General features: G+C 41.9%; 1 protein-coding gene across 1 annotated transcript in view; it reads left to right on the top strand.

Annotated features, from left to right (window-relative positions):
- Window positions 1-6,094, top strand: part of trpm3 (transient receptor potential cation channel, subfamily M, member 3) — a 33,199-nt gene extending 27,105 nt beyond the window's left edge. The window contains exon 7 of the mRNA XM_068029054.1: window positions 1,838-6,094. Coding sequence (XP_067885155.1) covers window positions 1,838-3,305 — 1,468 coding nt within the window. The 3' untranslated portion in view covers window positions 3,306-6,094. The remainder of the gene's footprint in view (window positions 1-1,837) is intronic.
- Window positions 6,095-13,019: the final 6,925 nt, after the last annotated feature.

Raw genomic sequence — 13,019 nt, 5'->3', positions numbered from 1 at the left:
GCTTGGGCCACAGCTGTTTACAATCTATATAAATGATTTGGATATGGAATTTATATAATGGAATCTATATGAATTGTAATATTTCCAAATTTGCAGATGACACAAAATTAGGAGGGAGTGTAAGTTGTGAGGAGGATGCAAGGAGGCTTCAAGGGGATTTGGACAGGCTAAGTGAATGGGCAAGAACATGACAGATGGACTATAATGTGAATAAGTGTGAAGTAGAAAAAACAAAAAGGCAGAGGTTGGGAAGTGTTGATGTCCAAAGGGACCCGGGTGTCCTTGTTCATCAGTCACTAAAAGCTAGTATGCAGGTGCAGCAAGCAATTTGGAAGGCAAATGGTATGTTGGCCTTCATTGCAAGGATATTTGATTACAGGAGTAAAGATGTATTCTTCAATTGTATTAAGCATTGGTGAGACCATTGGGTGGCACAGTGGTTAGCACCGCAGCCTCATAGCTCCAGTGACTCGGGTTCAGTTCTGGGTACTGCCTGTGCGGAGTTTGCAAGTTCTTTCTGTGACCGCGTGGGTTTCTGCTGGGTGCTCCGGTTTCCTCCCACAGCCAAAGACTTGCAGGTTGATAGGTAAATTGGCCATTGTAAATTGCTCCTAGTGTAGGTAGGTGGGCGGAGAATGGTGGGGATGTGGTAGGGAATATGGGATTAATGTAGAATTAGTATAAATGGGTGGCTGCTGGTCGGCACAGACTCGGTGGGCCGAAGAGCCTGTTTCAGTGCTGCATCTCTAAATAAAATAAATACCTGGAGCACTGTGGACAGTTTTTGGTTTCCTCATCTAAGGAAGGATATACTTGCCATAGAGGGAGTGCAACGGAGGTTCACCAGACTAATCTCTGGGATGGCGGGATTGTCTTATGAGGAGAGATTGCCGAAACCGGGCCTGTATTCTCTGGAGTTTCAAAGAATGAGAGATGATCTCATTGAAACTTACAAAATGCTTACAGGGCATAACAGGATGGATGTAGATAGAAGTTTCCTCTGGTGATGAGTCTATAACAAGGGGACACAGTCTCAGAATAAGGGAACATAAGAAATAGGAGCTGGAGTAGGCCATTCGGCCCCTCAAGCCTGACCCGCCATTCAATAAGATCATGGCTGATCTGTCCCAAACCTCAACTCCTCATAGCCCTCAACTCCCCGATATTTCAAAAATCTATCTACTTCCTCTTTAAATACTTTCAGTGATTTGGCCTCCACAACTCTCTGGGGTTGGCCATTTAAGACTGAGATGAGGAGGAATTTCTTTACTCAGAGGGTGGTGAATCTGTGGAATTCCATACCCCAAAGGGCTGTGGAAGCTCAATCATTCAGCATGTTCAAGACAGAAATTGATAGATTTCTGAATACTAACGACATCAAGAGATACAGGGACCGTGAGGAAGCGGTAGTAGTGGTAGATGATCAGCCATGATCTGTTTGAATGGTGGAGCAGGCTCGACAGGCCAAATGGCCTACTCCTGCTCCTGTTTCCTACGATCCTATGAAGGACTTCAGTTATGTGAAGAGACTGGAGAAGCTGGGGTTGTTCTCCTTAGAGCAGAGAAGGTTAAGGGGAGATTTAATAGGGCGTTCAAAATCAGGAGAGGCTTTAATAAAGTAAATAAGGAGAAACTCTTACCAGTCGCAATAGGATCGGTTCTGCAATGTTTTCCTTTCAGATTCACATTCCAGATCATAACAACTCACTGGTTCTTTTGCTAATTACCTTCAGTTCAGGTTTATATGCTTTTTATTTGCAGGAATGCTCCTAATGGTTTGGTAAAGGATTTATTAACAGAAATATGTTCAGTTTCTGCTACATTTTCTTTTGGGCAGGGTCGATAACATGTCAATGCGGCTGGAGGAAGTGAATGAGAGGGAACACTTCATGAAGGCTTCCCTTCAGACCATGGACGTCAGGTTGGCCCAGCTGGAGGAGGTGACAGGACGTATGGCATCCGCCTTGGAAAAACTGGCTGGCATTGATAAAGGAGAGGCAAGCAAGGCACGATCCAGGACCTCCTCGGACTGCACTGACACGGCTTACATTCTGCGACAGAGCAGCTTCAACAGCCAGGAAGGGAACAATTACAAGCTTCCGGAATGTGGGGAGCAGGCGGGAGAGGAGTCGATCTCTCCAACGTCGCCCACTATAACGCCGAGGATGAGGAGTCACTCCTTTTACGCGGTGAGCCCGAAGCAACGAGCAGGAATGGAACGGACTGAGTTTACCTTTAAGGAAAGGTCTCTGAGCTTGCAGAGGACAACCAGCTCGCAAATGGTGGCCATCGCAAAGGAACTAAAGCCTGTGCCACATCCCGCTCCCATGGCTGTCCTGGCAGATGGGAAAAGACCATCGTCTTGTATCGACATCTATGTCTCTGCGACAGACAAAGAGCAGGCAGCCACCGAGACCACTGAGAGCTGCCTGAAGGTTCCCGCAACCGTCGGCCCATCTGAAATGATGGCGGTCATGCTCGGGAGCCAAGGGTCGCCACTGCCACCCAGCAAGTGGCCAGAAGGGAATGGGACGTATGAGGAGATGTTCACTTCAGATGGGCTGATGACAGCCCCAGAGACTTTGCACACGGCTGAATGTCTCCAGCAATGGGACATTGATCCTCCCATGTATCACACCTTGGAGCGCTCAAAGAGTAGCCGCTACTTAGCCGCCTCCACTGTTTGTGTAGGGGAGTCCCCGATGGTAAAATCCCACAGTTTTGTGTTCCCCTCTCGAGGTTATTACGGCTGCCTGGGAGTTCCAGTGAAATCGGCCGAGTACACAAGCATCACCGACTGTATCGACACCCGTTGCGTCTCTGCCCCTCCACTCAATGTAGAGCACTCTCCCTTGTCCAGTGGCTCCCATGGCGATCACTCAAGTGGCCTGGATGACATAGCTGCCTCTCACCCAGAGAGGGAAGCTGAACTGAGCCATCCCAGCTCGGACAATGACGAGAATGAAGGCGAGGGCCAGGACAAGGCATCGGCGGTCCCTACTCTCTGTCGCCAAGAGAGCGCCACAGCTCAGTTGCACCCGAACAATGCATCGCCACTCTCCAAACTGGAGAGGGCAAATAGCTACACTGCCTCAGAGCCAAATGCAATGGGCTTGCACACCAGGAAGAGCTGCTCCATCAGCGACAGGCTGGACAGGCAGCGGAACTCCCCCGGCATGCAAACTCCCTTCCAGCGCAGTCGCTCATCGAAGCCGGACGGCATATCTGAGGGCATCTCCCTGAAAACGCTGTCAAGAACAACGGCTTTTAAAAGCTTTGACAGCACCAAACACAGCTTCACATAGTACCGCTGCCTCCATCCCTTGTTGTGGAACAAAAAGTGTGCTTGTCTTTTTTTGTGATTTATAGGCACCAAACCGGATGGTGTTGCGTGGTCACCGCCGTAATCTTTGTTTAGCCACAGTCTTTAAAACACTATACAGGTGTCTGTATGCCTTGGCACAGTTTTCTTCCTTGTTCAGAAATTAAAGGGTCCGCGTCATCTCATGGCTGGAGTGAGAAGGTAGAATAATGTTTCTAAACTTACAATAGCCCAAAGTGTTTGCACAGTGCCAGTTCCTGAGTGATGCTATTTGCATTACTGGCATGTCAAAATGCTTCCAATAAGCAAGTGCTGGAAGTATCGCTTTTTGATCTCAAAAATGTCTGGAACTTGTGCCATCAACAGTGGTAATAATTATAAAAAAGATCATTTAAAGGTTTCAGAAGTAAGGTCATGGAATCATAGAATTATAGAATCATACAACACAGAAGGAGGCCATTCGGCCCATTGTGCCTGTGCCAGCTCTTTGAAAGAGCTATCCAATTAGTCCCACTCCCCCTGCTCTTTCCCTATAGCCCTGTGAATTTTTATCCTTTCCAAGTATTTATCTAATTCCCTTTTGAAAGTTATTATTGAATCTGCTTCCACCGCCCTTTCAGGCAGCACATTCCAGATCACAACAACTCACTGTATAAAAAAAAATTCTCCTCGTCTTCCCTCTGGTTCTTTTGTCAATTACCTTAAATTTGCCAACACGTTTCCTGCTGGAAACGGTTTATCCTTATTTACTCCAACGAAATCCTTCATTGTTTTGAACACCACAGTTAAGTCTCCCCTTAACCTTCTCTGCTGTAAGGAGAACAATCCCACCTTCTCCAGTCTTTGAAAAATAAAATGGTTTCTGCTGGGTCAAATGAAAATTTCAAAACTGAAATTGATAGATTTTTGTTGGGTAGGGTGTTAAGGGTTACAGAACCACAGTGGGTAAATGGAGTTAAGATGTAGGTCAACCATGATCTAATTGAATGACGGAAAAGGTCCGGGGGGCTGAATGGCCTTCTCCTGTTCCTATGATGCAGCGATTCCACTTCTGAAACTGGTTTAAAGAAAATGTAGGTAAACATTTTGATAAACTTGCATGCTTCACAACAATCTTTTACTCTGTCAAGCAACAGAAACCAATGATAGATCGATGGCAGGGCCTCCTGGAATTTATCACAAGCAGACACTAGTAAAGGAGGCACTTCTGCTGTTCAAGCCTAAATTCCAGATGACGTGGTCCCTTTAACTCATTTATCAAAGAAAAGAACAAAAGGACAGTCAGTAAACATGATCATGATGCAGTGAGATCACAGCACAAAGGGAGAAATAATTTTGATACCAAGCTCTGGTGAATTTTGTCTTAACTGCTGTTTGTTAATATTTGATAGCCTTTTGAGGAAGGATTGTACAGTATTTTTTAAAATAATTTGCAAGTATCTGTAGTTTTGTGATTCCGAGTCCGATTCTTCATCAAGTGAGTAACGTTTATATTGTTGCTGGAAATCTATTTGCTAGCTCTTATTTTAAAAGCATATGTGCTGTGCAATAAGGATGTAAATAATGATGTCCATCCCTTGGTCCAGACTTGAGTTTAAGACTCTAGCAGTGCATGCGGTTAAAAACAGCTGGATTCCACCAAAATGTATTGAGCATAATAGGTACGAAATAAAAGTCAATGGTCACCTTGGACAAGTGCTAAATGTAACAAATGTAACAACTATGGCTGGTAGCCGTAGCAACAGGTTTTGGTTTCGTTAGACTTTTAAGACTAAGTTAGCTACATCTTAAGAGTTGAGTCCACAGGTCTTGCGAAACACAGTTACAAGCTAACAAGCACATTGGTTTTCAAAGGCCAAGCTCTGAGTAATCATAGAATCATACAGCATAGAAAGAGGTCATTCAGCCCATCATACCTGTGCTGGCTCTTTGAAAGAGCTATCCAACGAGTCCCACGCTCCTGCTCTTTCCCCATAACCCTCCAAATGGTTGCCCTTCAAATATTTACCCAATTCCCTTTTAAAGTTACTATTGAATCTGCTTCCACCACCATTTAAGGCAGCACATTCCAGATCATCACAACTCGATGCCTAAAAAAAAAATTCTCCTCGTCTCCCCCCCGGAGTTTTTTCCAATTATTTTAAACCTGTATCCCCTGGTTACCGACCCTCCTGCCTCTGGATACTGACTAACATATTACAAACAAGTCAAAACAAATATTAAATCTGACTGACGCCATGGTGTCTTGAAAAAAGGAAGCTAAGTTAATTATCTCCAGTTGTAGCACATGTTTTTTTTGCAGCTATTCATCCCACTGGCAGAACAGAAAACATAGAATGGTTGGAAACTAAATTCCTTTCCAATTCGAAAAAGTTAGGGCTCTACTTTTCCCTCCCACAAGCATGTGCAGAAAGTGGGTTAGAAAGTTGAGCAAAGCTTACACAAACCACCACTATTTTCCTTCTGCAAACAGGGCTCCACAAGCGAACATGTGCTTGACAGATTTGAGTTGCACCCTTTGATGGTCATTTTGCAATCTTTCCATAGGTGGAATAGATGTAAGTGGTAGTCATCATTATTCATATTTCTGCAGTTTCTCTCTGGAGCCCCCCTCCCCCCTCCACCCAGATTCACCTTCTGACCTTGCACTTACCTATACACACACACACACACACACAAAAAGCATTTTTAAATCACCTACCATCCAACCCTATGAGGTTGCTGATCAGGACAAAAAGCCTACCATGTAAATAAAAGCAAAATACTGCGGATGCTGGAAATCTGAAATAAAAACAAGAAATGCTGGAACCACTCAGCAGGTCTGGCAGCATCTGTGAAAAGAGAAGCAGAGTTAACGTTTCGGGTCAGTGACCCTTCGCCGGAACTGAAGGGTCACTGACCCGAAACGTTAACCTGCTTCTCTTTTCACAGATGCTGCCAGACCTGCTGAGTGGTTCCAGCATTTCTTGTTTTTATTTAAGCCTACCATGTAATTGGGCCTGCACCTCTAAAGAGAACTGAGAATTGGAGCCGAAATATATAATGTCACACTCACACATTCAGTCTTTTCCAGCTGGTCCTCTCAGATTCTTGCCTAATTTTTCCTTAGGAATTTGATTATTCAGGAATCGTGACTCCTTAAAATTAAGACTCAAACTGATAGAAACAATAAGTTTTGAAACATACAATTGATGTGGTATACATGGACTTCTAAAAGGCATTTGATACAGTGCCACACAACAGCACTCCATCCTCCTTTGAAATGCAAATATATTAAAGGTTGCTAATCAGATCTTCAACACTCTGATGACGTAAATATTAGCAAATCAACAGAGTTGGATTGCTTGTGGCTGGTAGTAGATTTGTTAAGGTCTCAATATGGTCCCCACTCAACAGTCACATAATTTAACATAAAAAATTATACAGTGTTCTCTTACTGATAGTGAATATGTTAATTGAAGGTTATAAATTATCTAAGGTGTTTTCAGTCAATTTTTTCAGTCTTCCTTAGACTCAGGGGTGGTGCCAGAGGACTGGAGAATTGCAAACATTACACCCTTCTTCAAAAAAGGGTGTAAAGATAAGCCCAGCAACTACAGGCCAGTCAATTTAACTTTGGTGGTGGGGAAACCTCTAGAAAGATTAATTCGGAACAAAATTAATTGCCACATGGACAAATGCAGGTTAATTAAACAAAGCCAGCATGGATTCCTTAAAGGAAAATCATGTTTAAATAAACTGCTGAAGTTTTTTGAAGAGAAAACAGAGAGGTTTGATGAGGGTAATACAATTGATGTGGTGTACGTGGACTTCTAAAAGGCATTTGATACGGTGCCACACAACAGACTTGTGAGCAAATTTATAGCTCATAGAATAAACAGCACAGTGGCAACATGGATATGGAATTGAGTGAATGACAGGACACAAAGAGTAATGGTTAATGGATGCTTTTCGGGATGGAGAAAGGTTTGTAGTGGAGTTCCACAGGGGTCAGTATTGGGGCCCTTGCTTTTCCTGATATATATTAATGACCTAGACCTTGGTGTACAGGGCACAATTTCAAAGTTTGTGGATGATACGAAACTTGGAAGTATTGTGAACTTTGAGGAAGATAGTGGAGAGCTGCAAAAGGACATAGACAAGTTGGTGGAATGGGCAGACAGGTGGTAGATGTTCAATGCGGAGAAAATGAAGTGATGTATTTTGGTAGGAAGAACATGGAGAGACAATATAAAATAAAGGGTGCAATTCTAAATGGGGTGCAGGAGCAGAGGGACCTAGGTGTATATGTGCATAAATCATTGAAGGTGGCAGAACAGGTTGAGATAGCGGTTAATAAAGCATACAGTATCCTGGGCTTTATTAATAGGGGCAAAGAGTACAACAGCAAGGAGGTTATGTTGAACTTGTATAAGACACTAGTTCAGCTTCAGCTGGAGTATTGCATCCAGTTCTGGGCGCTGCACTTTAAGAAGGATGTGAAGGTATTGGAGAGGGTGCAGGAAAGAGTCAAGAGAATGGTTTCCGGGATGAGGAGTTTCAGTTATGAAGATAGATTAGAGAAGTTAGGACTATTTTCCTTGGAGAAGAAAAGGCTGAGAGGAGATTTGATAAAGGTATTCAAAATTATGAAGGGTCTGGGCAGTGTAGATAGAGAGAAACTGTTCCCATTTGTGAAAGGATCAAGAACAAGAGGGCACAGATTTAAAGTAATTGTTAAAAGAAGCAAAAGTGACATGAGGAAAAACTTTTTCATGCAGCGAGTGGTTAAGCTCTAGAATGCACTGGTGGAGGCAGGTTCAATTAAAGCATCAAAAGGGAATTAGACTGTTATCTGAAAAGGAAGAATGTGCAGGGTTACGGGGAGAGATGGGGGAGTGGCACTAGGTGAATTGCTCATTCGGAGAGCCGGTGCAGTCACGATGGGCCGAACGGCCTCCTTCTGCGCTGTAACAATTCTGTGATTCTGTGTTGTATTCTTGAAATGCAATATTTACCTAGCAACATAAAATTATTACTGCGATGCCAAATCCCACAGGTCAAAGGGTCATTTTGACACAAGAATGCAAATGCATAGGTATTTTGTCCCAAACGAATGGGTCGATCCAGTATTTGTAGCTAAATTTGCACTTTCCCTCAGCCTCTGCAAATATCAGGTATCTTGGATGTTCTCACAAGCACAGTGTAAAAGCAAGGGGTTGTCTATTTCAAAAAACAGTTGATATTTTAGTACTGTTAACCCTTGACAACTCCAGGGGAATCATTGAGCTTAACATTAATGTTATCATAATGCAAAGTTTGGAAATGGCTTCTTTAAAAACATTAAGTTTCTGCTTTCGGGGCTGAAAAGTTATAAATGTATGTCCTGGTTGTTTGATACAGTTTAAAAACTTATATATGAGACATAGGCATGAACTTTATGTGAGATTTCCCCTGTTCACCAACAACATGGTCATTTAGGCCAAGAAAACCTCTCCTTCTGTGCAGCCAATTGATTGTAAACACTGTGGGAACAAATCTAATTTTTTTTCCTCCACAATATATACTTTAAAAAATGCTATGTCAAATTATCACAGTAGATAGTATTAATGCCAATTAAAGGGAAAGATTTTACATCCAATATTTTGTCTCTAACTTGTCTTTTTGAAATGCCTTTGTTTCCTGCATCTCTTCACCTAGAAAATCATATGAAAGTCTGATCCGAAGCAGGTTTGATTTTCCTGTAAAAATAGGACAAATGAGGCAGAAATGAATTTGAAACCATTTGGTGTTTTAGAATTCCCTGATAAAGTAGGAATTCTGGGTGTAGAGTTTCCGCTTTGGGCGCAATCGGGAAATTGCACTTGAAATTGCGCTGGTTGGGTTACACTTCAAATTTCCACTAAAATTCATTTGCATAATCACCACTCTAAAATCTTCCATGAACCAGTGCAATCGGGAAGCATCATAGAAGGTAATTATTTTTTCCCCATTAAAAAGTATTCCTTGATATATTTAAAAGTGGTAACCTGTTACAGTTTTATTAATACTGCTGAAAGTGGGTTTATCACATAAAATAGCATTTGAATAAGGGTGTTCAGTGATTGGTGTACACTAGTCAGTTTCTTGGTAAAATAAATAGTTTTTACTATGGAAAGATTTTTAAAACGTGCTTCCTAGTATCTGTGCACTTGTAAGAAACTGAATGCAATTTGGAGCCTTCTCGAACTGGCAAAATCGGTGGAATATCGCATTTTGTAGGCGGGGTCTGATTCAGATGAATAGAATCTTGAACCAGCATAATTGGGGAAGTGGTGGTGTAGTGGTAAAGTCACTAGACATCCAGAGGCCGGGCTAATGCTCTCGGGACATGGGTTCAAATCCCACTGTGGCAGATGGTGAAAGTTGAATTCAATTAATAAATCTTGAATTAAAAGCTAGTCTAATGATGACCATGAAAACATTGTTGATTGTTGTTAAAAACCCATCTGGTTCACTAATGTGCTTTAGGGAAGGAAATCTGCTGTCCTTACCTGGTCTGGCCTACATGTGACTCCAGACCCACAGCGATGTGATTGACTGTTAAATGTCCCTCTGAAATGGCCTAGTAAGCTACTCAGTTCAAGGGCAATTATAGATGGGCAATAAATGCTGGCCTAGTCAGCAACACCCACAAACAAATAATAAAAAAAATCACGGAAATTGTTGCATAAGTACTTTTGTCGAAACTGACCTACATGTAAAATTTCCTGATCTTTTGTACTGGTTTGGCCAATTGCACTGGATTCAGGAGGCAAAACTAGTGAAAACTTGTAAGTTAAACTGGTGTAATAAAAATGGGTTATGCATATTTAGAGTACATTCCTCTGTTACAATAGCATTACTGAAACTCTGTTGTGGGTTAACAATCTCAGACTACAGATCAAACACATCAGACACATTGCTTATCAAGAGATATGCTTATTGAATTGTGTTCAGTTATGCATGTTGGTTCAGATTCAGGCACCGTAACCTGGCACAGTGTGCACAACTATGCTACAAGAATCTGTTGACCATGTGACGTAAGTCAACAAGGCATAATTTACAGCAACATTTTTCTGTCCCACTTCTTTAGAATACAATAATTAGTGCGTGGTTGTGTGTGGCGTACATCAGTGTATGTCTCCGTGTGCCTGTATGCGTATGCACATGTGTGTGATGGAGAGGTTTAGGGAGTAAATTCCAGAGCTTAGGGCCCAGGCAGCTGAAGGCGTGGCCAGAAATGGTGGAGCAATTAAAATTGGGGATGCTCAAGAGACCAGAATTTGAGAGCCACAGAAATCTTGGAGGGTTGTAGGACTGGAGGAGGTTGCAGAGATAGAATCATAGACTAGTAAAGCACAGAAGGGGGCCTTTCAGCCCACAGAGGGGCAAGGCCATGGAGGAATTTGAACACAGGATTGGAATTTTAAAAGCATTTGTACAAAGAATATTTCTCATATATCTGTGGCAGCAAGCACTTTGGAAAAAGTATATATTTGTGTAAATTGCAGTAAATTTGATAAAGCATGTATTTGTGTAGCTGCTCAAATCCACAGAAGATTTCTTCATTCACTCTATTCATGCAAATTCCAAAATGTATTATGTTTTATTTTAGTATAAAAATATCAAATTCAAATGGTTAAAATGTAAATAGAAATGTGCTCTTTGCTCTTCCAATTCTTGCGCATCCCTGATTTTAATCACTCCATTATTGACGTCCGTGCCTTCAGCTGCCGAGGCCCTGAACTCTGGAATTCCCTCCCTCAACCTCTCCACATCTCTCTCCTCCTTTAAGATGCTCCTTAAAATTGACCTCTTTGAAAAGGCTTTTGGTCACCTGCCCTAATATCTCTTTCTGTCACTTGGTGTCAAGTTGTATTTCATAACACTCCGGTGAAGACCGTGGGCATTTTACTACATTAAAAGCACTATATAAATGCAAGTTGTTGGTGTTGTACATTTAGACATGCCCAACACAGGCAGACTCATTTCTGCCAAAAATCCAGAATTTACTGGACAAAATAAAATGGGATCTAATCTATCAAACATGGACAATGTATCTGATGAAGAATAGAAATCTTCTTGTCAATCATTGGCATTAGCTCTAAACATAATTTTCAAAATTCTTTGTTGTGTCACCTAAGCTTTTGACCCCGTTAATTGTAATTTGAAGCAGTTTTAGAATACAAGCTGCCTGCTGGAAGGCCTTCATTCAAATCCTAGTATTCTTATTTGAACTCAATTCACCTCAATGACCAAGCTTCATTCGCTTATAGCTGAACCCTCGGTAGATTGCTTCAGTTGTGAGGGTAACAGAGTGGAAGCCAGAATCATAGAACAATAGAGCACAGAAGGACTTTTGGCCCATTGTGTCTGTGCTGGCTCCTTGAAAGAATTATTCAATTAGTCTCACTCCCCCTGCTCTTTCCCCATAACCCTGCAAATTTTCCCCATTCAAGTATTTATCCAATTCCCTTTTGAAAGTTACTATTGAATCTGCTTCCACTGCCCTTTCAGACGATGCATTCCAAATTGTAATAATTCGTTGCGTAAAGATCTTTCTTGTCATCTCCTCTACAGTTCTTTTGCCAATGACCTTAAATCTGTGTCATAGAATCACAGAATTATTACAGCGTAGAAGGAAGGCAATTGGCCTATCCTAGGGTTACCAACCCTCCTGCCACTGAAAACAATTCCACCTTATTTAGAATCAATCCCATCCATCAGCAATGCACCACCAATATTTTGATTGCTGAATGACAGCCACCAACTGTTCGCCAATCCTAAATTCTGGGAAACAACAGTTGTGATTTATTAAGAAATGAAAGGAATTATAAAGCAATGCTCCCTTTCATTTCAATATTCCATCATGGGTGGCTTATTCGCAGTAAGTATGTCGAAACAATTTCTCTAAGGATAAAACTTCAAGTACAATTCGAAGAAGCTACAAATTGCCAGGGTGTGACTCTTCTAACTCAGTGTTTAGTTCAATGATCCATATGAGACAAATTGGATAGCACTTTCAAAGAGGCAGCATGGGCATGACGGGCAGAATGGCCTCTTTTTATGATGCAAGATTCCATGATTCTATGAAGTGTCCGAATAGTGATATCACAATAATTCTGAATCCCTACGTCATATTCTAAAATTATTGAAACCATTTTTTGAATATTGTTACAATGGTTGGTTCAATAAAATGTTTCTGCACAGCATAAAAACGGATTTTAATCTAAATGGAATGAGCTTTTCTAATTTATTGATTACTATGATGAACTTCAAGAAAACAGTGAGAAAGAGTGTCTCTTACTTGGTAAATGAATGTGTGTATTTTCTTTTATTATTCATTCATGGGATGTGGGTATTGCTGGCAAGGCCAGCATTTATTGCCCAACCCTAATTGCCCTTGAGAAGATGGTGATGAGCTGCCTTCTTGAATCGCTGCAGTCCATGTGGTGTAGGTACACCCACAGTGCTAATAGGGATGGCGATGGAGTTCCAGGTTTTTGACTCAATGACGGTGAAAGAACGGCGATATAGTTCCAAGTCAGGATGGTGTGTGACTTGGAAGGGAACTTGCATCTGTTGCCCTTGTCCTTCTACGTGGTAAAGGTCACGGGTTTGGAAGGTCCTGTCGAAGGAACCTTGACAAATTGCTGTAGTGCATCTTGTAGATGGTACACACTGCGGCTACTGTGCA

The sequence above is a fragment of the Heterodontus francisci genome, chromosome 4, assembly GCF_036365525.1.
Source record: "Heterodontus francisci isolate sHetFra1 chromosome 4, sHetFra1.hap1, whole genome shotgun sequence".
NCBI lineage: Eukaryota > Metazoa > Chordata > Chondrichthyes > Heterodontiformes > Heterodontidae > Heterodontus > Heterodontus francisci.
Note: the sequence above shows the minus strand (reverse complement) of the source record. Positions and strands in the feature narration are given on the sequence as shown.